This window comes from Hemitrygon akajei, chromosome 16 (genome assembly GCF_048418815.1).
Source record: "Hemitrygon akajei chromosome 16, sHemAka1.3, whole genome shotgun sequence".
In the NCBI taxonomy this organism is placed as follows: Eukaryota; Metazoa; Chordata; class Chondrichthyes; order Myliobatiformes; family Dasyatidae; genus Hemitrygon; species Hemitrygon akajei.
In genome coordinates, this window is record NC_133139.1 from 28,592,930 (window position 1) to 28,610,748 (window position 17,819).

Consider the following 17,819-nt stretch of genomic DNA (forward strand, 5'->3'; position numbering starts at 1 on the left):
TTTCAGTTTCCCTTCAATTCCCGCAACTTGTCTGTCCTCAGCCTTCTCCACTACCACAGTGTGCTCAGATGGTATCACACCCCCGTATCCCCAGCCTGTGTGGTAGAACTTTCCTTCACCCCTCCCCCCACTGTTCCCTCTAAACTATGCAGGTGCCCGGCCACGTAGCAGTTGTAATACTCCCACGCACATAGCCTTTGTTGCCGAGCAGTTATATCTTTTATATATAATGCGCCATGCAGTTTTCAGCCTGTGTAAATATTTTCTGCTCAGAGCAATGGTTTGTTCAGGCAGCTGTTAAAAAAATAGAAGGAATATTACATCCCCCCCGCCCTAAACCAATATGTCTCCTGGCCATTATCCACTATATACTGGATCCACTAGCTCCCCTTTCTCTCATCGCTTTATGCCGTCTATCTTCCCTCCGCACTCCCGGTCCTGATGCAGGATCTCGGCCCCAAAACTTCTCCATTGCCTCCACAAGTGCTGCTCGACCTGCTGATTTGCTCCTTCCTGCAGAGAGCTGTAGGTCTGAAGTAAAATGCTGGAAAAACTCAGCGGGTCGGGCAGCATCTGTGAAGAAAGAAACAGTTAATGCTTCGAGTGCCCACACACCCAGTGGATTGGCCTTGTTGGGGAGAAGGGAGATGGCTTTAAAAAATAACAAGAGCATTTTTCTGCCGTGTTATCTCTCTGATTGGTGGAGGCACGAGGCTCCTCCTCCTTTCCCTATTGGTCAAATGTGTCTGATTGCACCAGTAATTCGCTAGTTTCATACAGAAACAAGCTCTGTCGGCCTTTGGGGAAGGTAGGAGGTAAAGAGAGATTTCAGCGAGAGACGGGGAGATTTGGGGGTTATTTGATCGCAATACAACACTGCTGGCACTTCACCCGAAGAATATTTGGCATGAAGTTGCCATTGTAAAGAGTCTGGCCCCAGAGAAAGCAGGAGATAAAAGAACAGATTGCTCAACAGGCGGCCCTGGCCTGAAATTTGGGCTAATTTCCTCATTTTTTAAGTAAACATGAAAGTGGGAAAGATCAGAAGGTTCCTGCTGGTCACAGAGAGGATGGAGGACGCGGTGTACACCAGGGGTCAGCCCGTTTCTGGCCGAGTGATCCTCGACCTCCGCGCTGCGGTCCGGGTCCGCTCGCTCCTGATCTGTGCAAAGGGGATAGCTGCGGTCCACTGGCTGGAGAGCCGGAGTATCGGCATGAACACTGTTTACTCCGATTACAGCTCGTACGAAACCTACTTCAAGAAGCGGCTGTATGCAATCCGAGGTGAGCCCAATTCATGCTCTGGATACGGGGGGACAACTGGCTGTGAACGTGGGTGTGTGTGGGGCTGTGTGTCAGAGAGGGAATCTCTTCGTGTCGTGACCGTATTGAGTGACCAGGTATGCCCTGTGTGGAATATAGATGCCGGAGCCACTTAATCTGAGTGCATCCGAGAATCGGGCTATTTATCCTGACGCATGCACTTTGAATTTGCCGAGGTAGGCAATCAACCGGGAAACGATCGGCGTCTCCTTGGGTTGTTGTGTTTAATGAAAACTGTAATCATACTAACGGTCCTTCACTAGATCTGTTACCTTCGTTGATAAGTCAGTTTTCTCAAAACATTTTTTTTTAAAACGCGTATTAGGTTAAAGGTTGTTTGTTTTGGTGCTGAATCTTGCTCCTGACATTCCCTATGTTGACAGCTGCTAACAACAAGGCTGGCGAATGGCGAATGCAAAGACACGTCTGCACCCGAATACGCTGCTCAGGGCGTTTCTATGGTCTTACGCCTCTCCCGTCTCCTCGTTACCGCACAACCGAAACCAGCAACGCAATTTATTGTGATGATACAGTTCCTTTTAAACTTCATCGTGTCTGACAGGAAAAAAGTGCCCAGTGTATGTACGAGGGACAGTCCCCCCTAAACAACTGTGCATATCTTCTGTTTTGGGAGCGTTACCAAGCACAAATTAATTCCTACCTAACTACCTTGACTATAGGAAGTGCTGTCTGCTCTATCCTGACAGGTTAGGAGCCCTCACACTGTTACAAGCACGGAGGTGTGCACAGGTACATTCGGAACAACACACTTTTCACACTTGTTGAAAGAATGCTTGAAAATAGTTAGACTTTCTCCTTCATGGTGTGACTGGCACTGGCGCCCCCCACCCCTGTCAGATGAATCCTGTAGCCGGTGGCCACTCTCTCTGTATGCAGCTGTCCAGTCTGCACTTCGTCAAGGCTGAGCGCCAACGGGGCCACTGTCCGGCCCCTGTCGTCGGCGCTGCAGATTCAGTTTCAGTGCTAGGAGTCAGAGCTCTGATCTCGGTATCCAGGAGGAAGCCACACTGTCAGCACATGCCACTCACGGGAATTCTGGATTTACAATGGCATCTAGTGTCGGCTGTGATGTGGGGTAGCACTCTCGCCTCTTGCCTAAGGTGCTGGGCACGGCCCCCTACTGAGATAGCACCGAAATTCAGGCTGTCTCTCTCTGCAGTCCCGAGGAAGTTTGTAACCCTGGACTTACTTATGATGTAAAGGAGGCCATCCAGCCCTCTGGGTCTATGACAGCTCTCATCAGTCCCATTTCCACTCCCTATTTTCCAAAATCCCCATTGCTTTGTTCTGCTTCCCCTTGGATTATTTTTGCCCCTCGCTTATTTGGGATAATTCTTAACAGCGGCCGATTAGCTTGCAATTCTTTGGCAGGTGGGAGGAAAGTGAGGCACCTGGGGAAACCTGCCCAGTCACAGAGAGACTGCAGACTCTATACAGGTAGTGCCTGAGCCACTGGGAGGTAGTGGGGCAGCAGGGTTGAATGTGTTAACACAGCTCTCCTAAGACATGCTGAAATGTTGAAGTGCCTCCCTGGAGTGAGAGATTAGAGAGCTCCCCTCTGGTGGATATGGAAGGTGTTATGGCCACTACACATGTAGGAACAAGTCTCACAGCCAATGCTCCCCCCCCCCCCCCCCCATGCCCCAGGTAAGCATCTGTGGATGCTGGCTGTGCAGGAGCTGGCTGTGGTGGTTCCTACATCACAACGATCATTACAGTTCAGTTAATTGCACAGTGCATTGGGATGTCCTGGAGTTGCAGAAAACACTAAAAACTAAATGACAGAGGCCGCTGATAGAGCGTCTCCTGGTTTGCTGATGCCTTTCACCAGACAAGATGTACTCTGTCCGCAGACTAACGGAGACATGGCCAAGTTAGTATTTAGTTTCACAACTTGAGGACATCTCAAATAAGAATAATCATGGTCCCTGTAGTGGGTCAAGATGAATCAAATCCTGAGAGTTATTTCAAATTAAATCCACACCATGGATATCCTCTCACTTTGATGGATATTCCTTCTATAAAATCAAGCTATTACCCGATTTCTCCTCCTTCCCTTCCATTTATTCCTCCCCTAAGCTCCTGGAGCTGTTTTCTACACCAAAGGAGCTCAACAATGCAAATTTCTGTTGTTGAGGTCTTTGTTTTTCGGCTACACAATCTGAGGGGCACGGAGGGTGGGTATTGGCACCAGGCTGAGAAGCGAGTGCTTGGAACCTGGGAAATGCAGTGCCCTCCAACTTCGCCGTCCTGGATGCTGCCGCTGACCGTGGAGTGTGGATCAGTGAGATCTACTCCGACTTGCGACCTATGTCACCAGCTCTGCTCCCTGTGGGCTGTGTCTAATCACTCGACCTGTATAATCCTGCCGTGGCAGGTGCTCACCCCAGCCCCTGATCATTGGGAAGCTTTCTGCATCTCATGTGGATGCTCAGAACTCAACAGATCTTCCTAATGTTCCATTTGTAAATTAATAACCTCTCCAATAACTTTTTGCCCAGGACTTGTTCCACAAAGTTATGAGATTAATCCCAGAAAGCTATTTGACCCATTAAGGCTCTATGTACATATATCCCATCCCTGTGCACTTTCCATAGAGTCCTGCAAGTAATTTTCTCTTGAATGCCTGCCCATTTGCATACTGAATCAAAACCAAATAGCTTATCGCTGACTTTAATGACGTGAATTTTCTTTTGCTTTGTGGACATCAGTCCAGTGTTGTAAATTACATTAAAAATAAAGAATGCAAAAGAATGGAACAATCAGATAGTATTCATGGACTGTTCAGAAATCTGATGACACTGAGTGAGTGTGAGAGAGCTGAAATTAGATCAGTAAATCCGAGTTGCTGAATAAAAACCTATGCTGGAATCCCCAGGGCAGACCAGCCCCTGCAGAGCCAGCAACTCTTCGGTTTGCCTTCCTTTGCCTGCCGTCACTGGTTTAGATTACATGGAATGTAGAAATGATGCATTACTGCTTATCTCGGACACCAGAGCAACGGGTTCAGGCTCCATTCGTGCCTATGTGTTTATCTGTCCCTGAGAGCCTAGGGCGAGGGAGGAGGGAGACAGTGGTTTGTCCTCCATTGCCATCTGCTGGATGGTGCCTGGAGCCTACAGAGACGCAAACACAGATAGAAAGCCATTCACGACGCCTGATCATAAGGCTGGCCGATGGGAACACTGCATCAGTATCCGCCTTGTGCTCGGACGCTCGTGGTGAATTTGATCCACGAAAGTGAAATTTCTAGTACGTAACATCTTGATCTCAATGTGGTTATGTAGATCTCTCAGTGAGAGTCAGGATTTTGATGTCTGTCGGCCACAGGAGGCTTTGGGTAAAGAATTCACAATTAATATCTCCCTTGACATCAGGATTCCCAACAGTACGTTGTCCGCTAGTGAGCACTTTGGATGTGCAGGCACTGTTGAAATATGGCAGCAAAACTGCACACAGCAAGACTCCACAATAATCAGGTGATAATAATGGCCAGATAATAAGCTTTGGTCATGCTAGCTGAAAAATACCTGTTGGTTCAGGGGAAATCCAATCTTTTCAAAACAATTGCTCTGGGATTATTTACAGTGAACTAACAAATTCAATTATTTGTTTGAAAATTAATGAAACAATCATGCCAATCCTTCATCTGAAGGATCATAGAGTAATATTTTCATTAAAAAATAGGTCAGACTATTTTTGGTCGATTTTTGAGCAGAGGTGATTATGAATAATGCTTTTGTTTGTCCGTCAGCGCACATTTTCCTTGCTAGTTTCATTTATTTTTTTAAAAAAGCTTTACGTCCTTCTCTTGAGGACATACAAATCAGAGGTCAGAATCATAACTGTAAGCTTGGTAAGGACCTGAAGGCCACTGTCTCATTCCTGCCAAAGGGTTTCGGCCCGAGACGTCGACTGTACTTTTTTCCATAGATGCTGCCTGGCCTGCTGAGTTCCTCCAGCATTTTGTGTGTGCAGCTTGGAGTTCCAGCATCTGCAGAGCTTCTCTTGTTTGTCTCATTCTGTCTCTGCGAAACATTATTAGGTGTAATGCCATATGAAGGGTATCGTTAGGGTAAATGCAAGCAGGACTTTTCCTCTGGGTTTGGGTGAAACTAGAATTGGAGGTCATAGGTTAAGGGTGAAAGGTGACATATTTCAGGGGGACTTCTTCACTCAGAGAGTGGTGAGAGTGTGGAACAAGCTACCAGCAGAAGTGGTGCAGGTAAGTTTGATTTCGACACTGAAGAGAAATTTGGTTAAGTACCTAGATGTGAGTGGTGTGAAGGACCATGTGCCAGGTGTGGGTCAATGGGGCCAGGCAGAACAATATCTCAGCATGGACTAGATGTGCTGAAGGGCCTTTATCTGTGCTGTTATGCTCCAGTACTCGATGAGAGTGCATAGAACACAGAGTTTGTGCAGAGGCCGAGCACTAAAATTCATAAACATTGGGTAGGGCAGTAAATGTCACGTTCCACTGGAGTTGCTTTCCCCTGCTACCCTGCTCAGTTCCTGCTACTGCCGGCCTCTCTCCGAGGTTCCCACTGACCGGCAGCCCCTACCCCACATAGCCTGAGCTCACTCTGTTCACGGCTGGACGCTCTATCTTACTGATGAGACTGCTCGTCCACCGGTCAGCATTGTGAGAGCAGAAAATTCCACCAACTTATTATCAGAAGATAAGATGTCACCCTCCATTCTTCCCCATTGTACACTCTGTTCCCTGGCTGTTGAATCCATCCATCTCTGGCACCTCTCCTTGGCTAAACCAAGTTGTTTACAAATTGCATCATAATTGGCCTGAGGATGTCGAAAATGTTGTTTTGCCAAGATTCCCACATTTTCTTCCCAACATGGCTTCTACAAGTCATTGTTACAGCTGAATGTCACCGCTCCTCACAACTTCTGTTGTCCATCCCATACAGCTGAGCTCATCTGACATTGCTGCTGACATCAGCAATTGCTGCTTATTGTTCTGTGGTTTGACACCTCTGCTGGCTCACACGGCATCTTAATGGCAGCTTCTGTCACCATTTTAAAATGTATCTGTCTATCTGTCCCTATAGAACATAGAAATCTACAGCACATTACAGGCCCTTCGGCCCACAATGTTGTGCTGACCACATAACCTGCTCTGGAGACTGCCTACAATTTCCCTACTGCATAGCCCTCTGCTTTTCTAAGCTCCATGTACCTATCTAAGTCTCTTAAAAGACCCTATTGTATCTCCTTCCACCACCATCACTGGCAGCCCATTCCACGCACTCACCACTCTGTGTGAAAAACTTAACCCTGACATCCCCTCGTCCAAGCACCTTAAAACTGTGTCCCCTCGTGTTAGCCATTTCAGCCCTGGGAAAAAGCCTCTGGTTATCCACACAATCAATGCCCCTCAATCATCTTTTACACCTCTATCAGGTCACCTCTCATCCTCCATCACTCCAAGGGGAAAAGGCCAAGTACACGCGACCTATTCTCATATGGTATGCCCTCCAATCCAGGCAACATCCTTGTCGATCTCCTCTGCACTCTCTCTATAGTTTTCACATCCTTCCTGTAGCGAGGTGACCAGAACTGAACACGGTATTCCAAGTGGGGTCTGACCAAGGCCATGGCACAGTTGCTGTAATTTCCCCAGTCTTCTCATTGTCCTGCCTTCCCATTGTATCATACAGCCCGGCCACAGGCCCTTGCGGCCCAATGACACTCGAGTGACCCTTGCGCCTTTGGGAGCACCTGGAGGAAGCTCACATTGTCGCGGGGAGGACGTACAGACAGCGGCAGGATTGGACCCGGGTCACTGGCGCTGTAACAGCGTTACGCTACCATGCCGCACGCATTCTTCTGCCCGTTTTCACTTCCCACCGTGTTTTCCCAGCCCTCAGTCTGTCTCTGGCCCTAGTTCCTCGTGTGGCTGGGGTGGGATTTAATTAGGATCGTGCGCTTCAGCAAACCTTTACGTTGGTGATGGTCACTGTTCCCATGGAGTGCTGATGCAAGTTTAGGCGTGACGGAGCGACACCGCTGCTACATCTGGATGGCATCCACGGTCTAGCCTGAGTCGTCGCGGATCATCTGAGTGTTCGGTGCCTCACATAACGCGCCCTTGCCCCCAGTTAGAGCTATGGATGTATCCCAATGATCAGGAAAATGTGGGACACGGGGGAGGGAAATAGAGGGTGATGTAGGAACTGGGCGAACCTTAAAATACAACAGGCAGAGGGCGAAACGGTACCTTTTTAAACACCCTCGGACCCATTTAAAATAGAGGATCCCATCCCCCCCCCCCCCCCCACGAGAATGTGCTGTGGCAACACCGAGACGTGACACGGGGCGGTGACAGGAACATTTTAATGACATCACTACGAAAATATCGGCAGTATGTTTAGTACAGATTGTTACAATGCTGACAATGCCAGCTGGTTTCGATGCGGTTTCTGCAAGATAGCCGTTCCTTTAAATAGCCAAAACAAGAGTCACTGCGCCGAGTAGTTGCGATGTTTTCAGAGATTCTGTTCCCTGTACACATCATTATAGATTCTTGTTTCTGAGACCAAGTCTGCAAACTCAGAACACATGTAAGATCACGCAATATTTACTTCCTCCTTTTTGCAAATAATCTAACAGAGACTTGGTCAGATTGTCCTCCTCCGAAGATGCCTTCAGCCTTCATTTCGTGTGTAATGAACACATGCATATCTCTCATTTTAAAAGCCTGTAGTACTTATTATCAGTGATTTCCGCTGTGTGCCGTACCCGGAAGAGAAGTGGCCAATCAAATGCGCTTCAAAAGCAGGAGTTTAAAAAAAAGCAACAGCGGTTGCCACGGTGACTGTCAATTGCACACCTGAGCGTTCCGACTTGAGGTCGAAATAAATTGATGTAATTTGTTGCAAACCCGCAGAACTGCTGCAGTAAATTTAAAGTTTTTTTCCCCCAAGATATTTAAAAATCTGTAAGTCCTCGAAAAACAGATTTTTCTCCAGGTTTCAAGAAAAGAGAGAGAAAAAAATCACCAGCGCAAAAAAATAAATTTAATTCAACCAACTGTATTTCTATCGTCCCCTTTACCATTTCGAGACATAATTGACATGAAGTGGTTAAAAGGACGACAGAAATATAATTTAAAATACACTTAAAGTGTCAGTAATTTTACAATGGAGGACGCGTGGGCGTGCATGAGGTGACGATATCGGTTGGTCTATTTTTAGAGGATTAAAGGAACGTCCCTTTCGGTTTCAGACCTTGTACAAGTGATTACACCCTCATTCCAGACCATCCCTTGACTTTATTATTTAATCAAAACTGTTTTCTGTAGAGCAGAGTACCACAAAGGCTTTTGTAGGCGTTACCAGAATGACCCTGAATAAGGCACTTAATAAATACGTGACGATAAGCCTGGGAGGAATCTAGTCTATAATTAGCATCTTAGAGGTGGCGTCTGCCGGTTGCAGATGGAAGAGATAGCGTGTGGGTTTCAGCGAAGATTGGTGATTGGGGCAGTGATAAAAATTGGGGTTGATCTAAAGAAACCGGGGCTACAGAAACAGAGTGTGGCAGTGTCAGGAAACGATTGAAAAGCAGGTTGCAAGATGCCAGAGAACATAGGAAACCTACCTTCGGCCCACAAAGCTGTGCCAAACATGTCCTTACCTTAGAACTACCTAGGCATACCCATAGCCCTCTATTTTTCTAAGCTCTATGTATCCACCCGGAAGTCTCTTAAAAGGCCCTATCGTTTCCAACTCCACCACCACAGCTGGCAGCCCATTCCACGCACTCACCACTCTCTGCATTAAAAAAAACCTTATTCCTGACATCTCCTCTATAACTACTTCCAAGCACCTTAATAATATGCCCTCTGGTGCTAGTCATTTCAGCCCTGGGAAAAAGCCTCTGACTATCCACAAGATCCATGTCTCTCATTATCTTGTACACCTCTATCAGGTCACCCCTCATCTTTCGTCACTCTGAGGAGAAAAGGCCGAGTTCACTCAACCTGTTCTCATATGGTATGCTCTCCAATTCAGGCAACATCCTTGTAAATCTTCTCTGCACCCTTTCTACATCCTTCCTGTGTAGTGAGGTGACCAGAACTGAGCACAGTACTCCAAGTGTGGTCTGACTGGGGTCCCATAAGAGCTTCCATTACCTCTTGGCGCTTAAAATCAATCCCACGATTGATCAAGACCAATGCTCTGTATTCCTTCTTAGTGACAGAGTCAACCTGTGTAGCAGCTTTGAGTGTCCTATGGACTTGGACCCCAAGATCCCTCTGATCCTCCACACTGCCAAGAGTCTTATTCTGTCATCATATTTGACCTACCAAAATGAACCACCTCACACTTATCTGGGTTGAACTCCATTTGCCACTTCTCAGCCCAGTTTTTGCATCCTATCAATGTCCCGCTGTAACCTCTGACAAACCTCCACAACACCCCCAACCTTTGTGTCATCACCATACCTACTAACCTATCCCTCCAATTCCTCATCCAGGTCATTTATAAAAATCACAAAGAGAAGGGGTCCCAGAACAGATCCCTGAGGGACACCACTGGTCACCGACCTCCATGCAGAATATGACCCGTCTACAACCACTCTTTGCCTTCTGTGGGCAAGCCAGTTCTGGATCCACAAAGCAATGTCCCCTTTGGATCCCATGTCTCCTTACTTTCTCAATAAGCCTTGCATGGGGTACCTTATCAAATGCCTTGCTAAAATCCATGTACACGACATCTATGGCTCAACTTTCATCAATGTTTTTAGTCACATCCTGAAAAAGTTCAGTCAGGCTCGTAAGGCACGATCTGCCCTTTACAAAGCCATGCTGACTTTTCCTAATCATATTATACCTCTCCAAATGTTCATAAATCCTGCCTCTCAGGATCTTCTCCATCAACTTACCAACCACTGAAGTAAGACTCATTGGTCTATAATTTCCTGGGCTATCCCTACTCCCTCTCTTGAATAAGGGAACAATATCCGCAACCCTCCAATCCTCTGGAACCTCTCCTGTCCTCATTGATGATGCAAAGATAATCGCCAGAGGCTCAGCAAACTCCTCCCTCACCTCCCACAGTAGCCTGGGGTACATCCCGTCTGGTCCCGGTGACTTATCCAACTTGATGTTTTCCAAAAGCTCCAGCACATCCTCTTCCTTAAAATGTACATGCTCAATCTTTTCAGTCCACTTGCAAATCATCCCTAGAATTGCTAAGATCCTTTTCCATAGTGAATACTGAAGCAAAGTATTCATTAAGTACCTCTGTCATCTCCTCCAGTTCCATTCTCACGTTTCCACTGTCACACTTGATTGGTCCTATTCTCTCACATCCTCTTGCTCTTCACATACTTGTAGTATGCCTTAGGGTTTTCCTTAATCCTGTCCGCCAAGGCCTTTTCATGGCCCCTTCTGGCTCTCCTAATTTCATTCTTCAGCTCCTTCCTGCTAGCCTTATAATCTTCTAGATCTCTATCATTACCTAGGTTTCTGAACCTTTTGTAAGCTCTTTTTTCCTTCTAGACCAGATTTACAACAGCCTTTGTACACCATGGTTCTTGTACCCTACCATCCTTTCCCTGTCTCATTGGAACATATCTACGCAGAACCCCATGCAAATATCTCCTAAACATTTACCACATTTCTTCCGTACGTTTCCCTGAGATCATCTGTTTCCAATTTATGCTTCCAAGTTCCTGCCTGATAGCCTCATATTTCCCCTTACTTTAATTAAACATTTCCCTAATTTGTCTGTTCCTATCCTTCTCCAATGCTACGGTAAAGGAGAAAGAATTATGATTACAATCTCCAAAATGCTGTCCCACTGAGAGAACTGACACCTGATCAGGTTCAGTTCCCAATACCAGATCAAGTACAGCCTCTCCTCTTGTAGGCTTATCTACATAGTGTCAAGAAACCTTCCTGAACACACCTAACAAACTCCGCCCCATCTAAACCCCTCACTCTAGGGAGATGCCAATCAATATTTAGGAAATCAAAATTTCCCACCTTGTTATTATTATTCCTTTCCAGAATCTGTCTCCCTATCTGCTCCTTGATGTCCCTGTTACCATTGGGTGGTCTATTTTTTCTTATTTAAGATATGGATATTGCTAGCAGGACTGGCATTTATTGTTCCAACTATACACAAGAAATAAAATCAGCCTGTTGCAGTCAGTACTGTTGGATAAGGAGTCCAGGGAATTACACCCAGTGACGATAAGGGGTCGATTGAGGAGTATGTGACTTGGAAGGGCTGATTGGTGTTGGTGACCCTGTACATCTGAAAACTCCTCTTTCTCAACGGTAGGGACTGTGATTATGAGAGAACCCCAAGTTCATAACTGCACTGCACCTAGTAGGTAAATTGCAGCCACTACGTACGTGTGTTGGTGGAGAGCATTTTGAATGGTTGCATCACACCTTGGTGTGGAAACTCCAATGGAAAGCATTGCAACAGGCTTCAGAGAATTGTAGACCGAGCCAGCTCTGTCACAGGCACAACCCTCCCCACCATCGGGGTGGGGGTTGACTCAGGAAGGCGGCATCCGTCATTAAGGACCTTCGCCGCCTTCTCGTTACTACCACCAGGGAGGAGGTACAGGAGTCTGAAGAGCCACACTCAATGATCCAGGGACAGCTTCTTCCCCTCTATCATCTGATTTCTGAACGGTCCATAAACACTACCTCATTGTCCCCAGCTACCTGCAGGTTAGCGGAGGGAAGGAGCGTCTTACACCACTTTTGGTAGAGACGTATCTCCACCCCACCCCCCCACCTGGTGTTGTATTAATCATCTAATTTGTGTTCATGATGGAAAGACTTTGCGATGTCAAGAGGAAGAGTCAGGTCACTCAAGCCTCTGACCTGGCGATGAGTGGCCAGATTCTTGTTGGAGATGATCACTTGATGGCACGTGTGGTGTGAATATTACTTAGTCTGTTTATCCAGGTCTTACTGCAGATGAATGAAAGGTGCAAGTTGGGACATAAGCAGTAATGATTAGGACCGATCTACTTTATGGACGATGTCAAAGGTTAGACAGATTGGGAGGGCAAACAAATCACAATACATGGAGATTACAAATGCACAGATGAGGGTTTCGGTGCAGTTGAGTTCATGAAACCGTTGGTGATTTTCCCCATAGCCAAGTAGCTTGCTGGACAAGGTGCAGGAAGTCATGGCCCTGGAGTCATACAGCAAAGATACAGGCCCTTCAGCACAACCAATCCATGTGAACCATGGTGGCCATCCAACTAGATCTAACTTCCTGCATTCGGCCCATATCCCCCGAAGTGCCACCCCTACGTGTACCGATCCAAGGGCTTCTGGAATGATACTATTGTACTTGCCTCTGGTTGCTTGCCCTATGTACTCCAGACCCTCTGCATGAAAATGTTGCTCCTCGCTTTCCTTTTAAATATTTCCCTTCTCACCCTAAACCTGCGCCTGCTAGTTTTGGATTCCCCTGCCTGGGGGAAAGACTATTACCATCCAGCTTAACTGTGCCTCTCAGAATTTCCAGTCTGGCCACCCTTCATTCTCCTATGTCCCAGGGAGTAAAGACCTAGCGTGGCCAACCTCTCCGTATGAAGTGTTTATCCAGGTCGTCATCCTGTGGTGGCCATCAGCATCCCGGTGGTCAGAAGGGGAAAATCCCTGTGGGAGAGCACACAGCATCTATTGATTCCCTCTCCTGGGACAACTTTTTGAGACTGAGTAAAATAAACCCTTCCCAGCATCACGGACATTCACTATGGAATACCCGGCCTGAGACCAGGTCATTTATGTGGCTGCTGTGGTTGGGCTTTAGGAGCCTTGCAACCTTGGCGATACTTTGGTTGAAATCCGGTTGAGTACCGGAGGAACGGGTTTCAAGATTCAAGATGGTTTGTCATTCTTCGCTACACAAGTGTAAAGGAGAACAAAACGATTGTTACTCCAGATCTGATGCAGCAAGAGTAAGCATACGATAAGCATGAAACACAGTAAATATAAGTGCATAAGATGAGCTGATATACATAGACTCAGCAGCCACTTTATTTGGTAACTCCTGAATCGAATGTGAGTGTGTGTTTGTGGTCTTCTGCTGCTGTGGTGCATCCAATTCAAGATTCGATGTTTTGTGGGCTCAGAGATTCAATTCTGCACTCCACTGTTTATCGTGTGGTTATCTGAGTTACTGCCACTTTCCTGACCTCGCTCTTTAACAAGTCAGGTCAGCCAACATGTCTGCTGCCCACTGGATGGGTTTTCTTTTGTACCATTCTCTAAACTCTAGAGACTGTTGTGCGGGGAAAATCCCAGGAGATCAGCCAGTTTCCGAGATATTCAAATCACCCTGCCTGATATCAACCACCATTCCATGATCAAAATCACTTAGATTGCATTCCTGATGATTGGCCAAACAACAACTGAACCTGCTTTCATGCACTGAGCTGCTGCCACATGATTGGCCGATGAGATATTTGCATTAACGAGCGGGTGCGCCTAATAACGTGGCCTCTGAGTGCCTACCAAGCATATGTACACAAAGTCTCTCCAGGTACAGGAGTGTCTGTACACAAGGCGACTCTGACAGGAAATGATAAAGTAGTGTGTTTTGGCCTGGGACAAAAAGTTTTGCTTAGAAAATAAACACCGTCACAGGACATTTTGAGTCGGTGCACCTGTGTCTAAGATATACTATATGTATAAGAAATGAGCTTCTGAGTCAGACTGTCCTGAAAGGAAAGGACTCTATAACTCTTTGAACAGAATTACACTGTTGCAGGGCACATAACTTCTAGATAACTTACAAGAATGCTGTTCCCTCCGCTCAGTTCCTCTGTGTCCGCTGTGTCTGTTCTCACGATGAGACTTCCTATTCCAGGAAGCCCAAGTTTCTCAGAAAACAGGGTTTCCCCTTCACTGCTGCCAATGCAGCCATCATCCACGTCTCTGTCCGCGTGTCTCCCCTCACCCTCTACCCCTTTCCCCCCAACGTAACAGGCCTCATGAGCCTCCACATCCAACATATCACCATTCTCTGCATCTTCCGCCATCTCCAACCACATCCCATCACTGGGCACAAGTTCCCCACTCTGGGGAGACTACGCTGTCCGTGACATGACTTGTCCCGAGCCTCCCCGCCAGGGTCCCTCCAGGTCCTTATCCCTAAAGCCACACCTGCCCCTTCACCTCCACTCAGAGACCTAAACAGTCCTTCCAGGTGAGGCAGCAGCTCACCTGTGAATCCGCTGAGGTCGTCTATTGTTTCCAGTGCTGTCAGTGCAGCCTCCTCTACTTAAATGAGATCTACACAGTCTGGGGGATCATCCCATCGAGCACCTTAGCTCTGTCTGTCATAACAGCCAGGATCTCCTGGTGGCCAGCCATTTTAATTCCATTCCCCTTCCCACACTGACATCTGAGACATTGTTTTACTTTCAGAATACTGGTGCGTGGAGTCTTTCTTTTTCTTGTAAATTGTGCTGTTTGTTCATTTCCTGTTCTGGGGATTTCCTTCAGACTGGGTGTGGTGAGTGTCCTATCTAGGTTTAACCAGGATAAAAGCAAACAGTTTCGGTTTTGAATCCAGTGGAAATTATTACCTTAAAAGTAGATAATATAAGCATTAAAATACTTGGAGTGATAAAAGAAACACGTTGCACAGTGTGCGGTGAGATTCAAGAGCAATTTCCGTTACCGGGAAACAGTAGATTACACCGGACAACAAAGATCTTGCTTCCTGAATACTTTTTTGGTGTACCTGATGGATTTTTAGCTGCTGATCATGAAAATCACCGAGAAATTTTCCCTCTCGTGCACCGTTTTTTAAAAGAAAATCGCCTGTATTTGTTATTTCAATTCATAATTCAACTCAATTAAAATGTTGCCTACAGTGTAAGCTGAGAGGTTACCTGTCTAGTCCAGGCATGCCTGGGAATGCTTAGACAGGGCGAATGCTGCACGACAGGTCAGGTTTTAGAAAGGCTGTAAAAAACATCATACACGCACAGTTCTATGCATTGCTTTAACATGTGTATCAGTTTACAATCAGGTTGATGTACACGCATAGTATATTGTGTGTACTCATTATAATAAAGTAATTGCATTTACAGGAGTATTTGTGATAGCAAAATGTCTCACCAATGTTGTAACAGCTTCGACACTTGCTGTTATATTTGTGAGTATGTGCTTAAGTCTCCCTATTAAGAAAGCCTACGAGTGCCAGTTTGGGCGTAAACTTGGCGGCCGGGACAAAGCGTGGGCTCCTCTCATTTGTCGTGCAACATGCGCTGTCGATCTCTGAGCCAAGCGCTAAGGTACTCGGTAGTCAATTCTGTTCACTGTCCCAATGATATGGTGAGAGCAGGAAGGATCATGTGACACACTGCTCCTTTTCTCTGACCAGTCTGTCTGGTTTCACTGCTAAGAACAAGAAATTGATTGAATACCCCAGTCTCCCTTTAGCCCTGAAGACATTACCGCATGCCGATAGTCATGCCACTGGAGACATGGAGTTTAGAGGCGGCAGACGAAGATGTCATAATGCACAATCCAGGAATGGAAAACGACACTGATACTGATACAGATTTTTGAATCCTTTATGTTGACTGAGCCTCCTCTGATAACTCAATCTGAGTTAAATTACCAGAGGCAAAAGAAGAATTACTGGGTTCAAGACTGCGAGGATGGAATCTGCTGTCACCAGGCACAAAGATTTCTGTGAAGGATTTTGATATTTGAGACAGATGTTTCCCAGCATAATTGATGCCAGGATTAAGTAAGACATTTTTGTTGGTCCACATATCAAACAGGTCATCAATGACAGGCAATTTGAAGAACTTCTAGTGGGACCAGAGAAGATCATATGGAAGGCATTCGAGGATGTTGTTGAAAGTTTTCTTGGTAACTACAGAGCATCAAACTATGTGCAGCTGGTTGACAACATGATTCAAGCATACAAAACCGTGAAGTGCAACATGTCACTAAAGATTCACTTTCTGCATTCCCATTTAGACTTCTTCCCTGCAAACCTTGGCACTGTCAGTGACGAGCATGAGGAAAGGTTTCAGCAGAACATTGCGGTCATGGAGAAACAGTATCAGGGCAACTGGAATCCATCATCTGACTGATTATTGTTGGACACTTAAGCAAGAAGCCTCAGACACTGAGTACAAACAAAAATCATTAACAAAACATTTTTAGCTTAGTTGAACTATTGCAAAGTGCCAGCATCATTACATAATTAAGTGAATTATATTAAATAAAAGTTAATTTCTCCAAATTCCTACGTAATGCAAGTAGCCTGAAATTATATTTGTGTTCAGCTTCAAGTGGTCTTTCATAACCTAAAGAATTTCTGAGGAAGCAAGACTTTAGAAACAATTTGCTGTCCAATGTTACCTAGAGTTTAAGGGCATTCAGAGACTCTCCGAATGGTTCCACAGTAGGAGGCAATTTGGCCTGTTGAATCCATACTGGCTCTGTTCCAGGGCAATTGAACTAGTCTTAGCTTTGGGTACTTCGCAGCACCGTCTTCTTCCAAGTTCAAGTCTGTTCCCCACGGGCACTGCCTAATGGTTTTAAAAAAACTAAGCTAGTCTCTTTCCCCTTGACCATTGAAATTCTTTCCTGTTAAATACTGTACATACCTCGTTCCCTTTTGAATGCTGCATTAAATCTCCCTCCACTATTACCCCTGACAGTCCATTTCAGATCCTAAACACTAGCTGTGCTTTTTTAAAAACATCCTTGTGACACTCTTGGTTCTCTTGCCAATCATCTTTTTCCTATGTGCTCTTCTGTACACTTTTCTATGTACTTTTGACTTTACTAGCGGAGAAGGTTTCTCCGTTTTTATCATCTCATGGTTTTAAAAGCCCTTATCAGTTCTCTCTGTAACCTCCTCTGTTCTGTGGAGAACAAACCTAACTCTAGTCAATTCTCATGATTAAAGTCCCCCATCACTGGAATAATTTTGGCAAAAGGCTTCTGAGCCTTCGCAGTTTTCCTGGCTGGAACTGGACATGAGTCCTCCAGTTTTGGCCGAACCAATATTTTATAAATGTCCATTGTGATTTCTCTGAGTATGGCAAAAATTGCAAGAACAACAAGAGCAAGTTTTGCACAAGTCACTTCTAACTTTTGATATTGCTGATGTGCCTCCAGAACTTGATTATACAAATCCATCATGTTTTTTTTATATGTGAACAATACTGACAAGACTGGCACTTGTTGTCTGTTCTTAACTGCCTGTAAATTGAGGCCATATTTCAGAGCGAAGTAAATCAGCGGACCTGGAGTCACATATAGATAGGCCAGGCTACAGCCGGGGAGCAGATTTCCTTCATTAAGGGATGCTAATGACACCAGTAGGCTTTTTAACCACAAAACATTCAAATTGTATTGATCATGATTAATCCAACTATCTTCAGCCAGAGTTAATACAAATGGTTGATGAGTTTTGAAGGGTCTCGGCCCGAAA

General features: G+C 45.8%; 1 protein-coding gene across 1 annotated transcript in view; it reads left to right on the forward strand.

Annotated features, from left to right (window-relative positions):
• The first annotated feature begins 772 nt into the window (after positions 1-772).
• The window catches only part of arrdc2 (arrestin domain containing 2), a 33,325-nt gene continuing 16,278 nt past the window's right edge, over positions 773-17,819 (forward strand). The window contains exon 1 of the mRNA XM_073068557.1: positions 773-1,284. Within this exon, the coding sequence (XP_072924658.1) occupies positions 1,026-1,284 (259 nt within the window). The 5' untranslated portion in view covers positions 773-1,025. The remainder of the gene's footprint in view (positions 1,285-17,819) is intronic.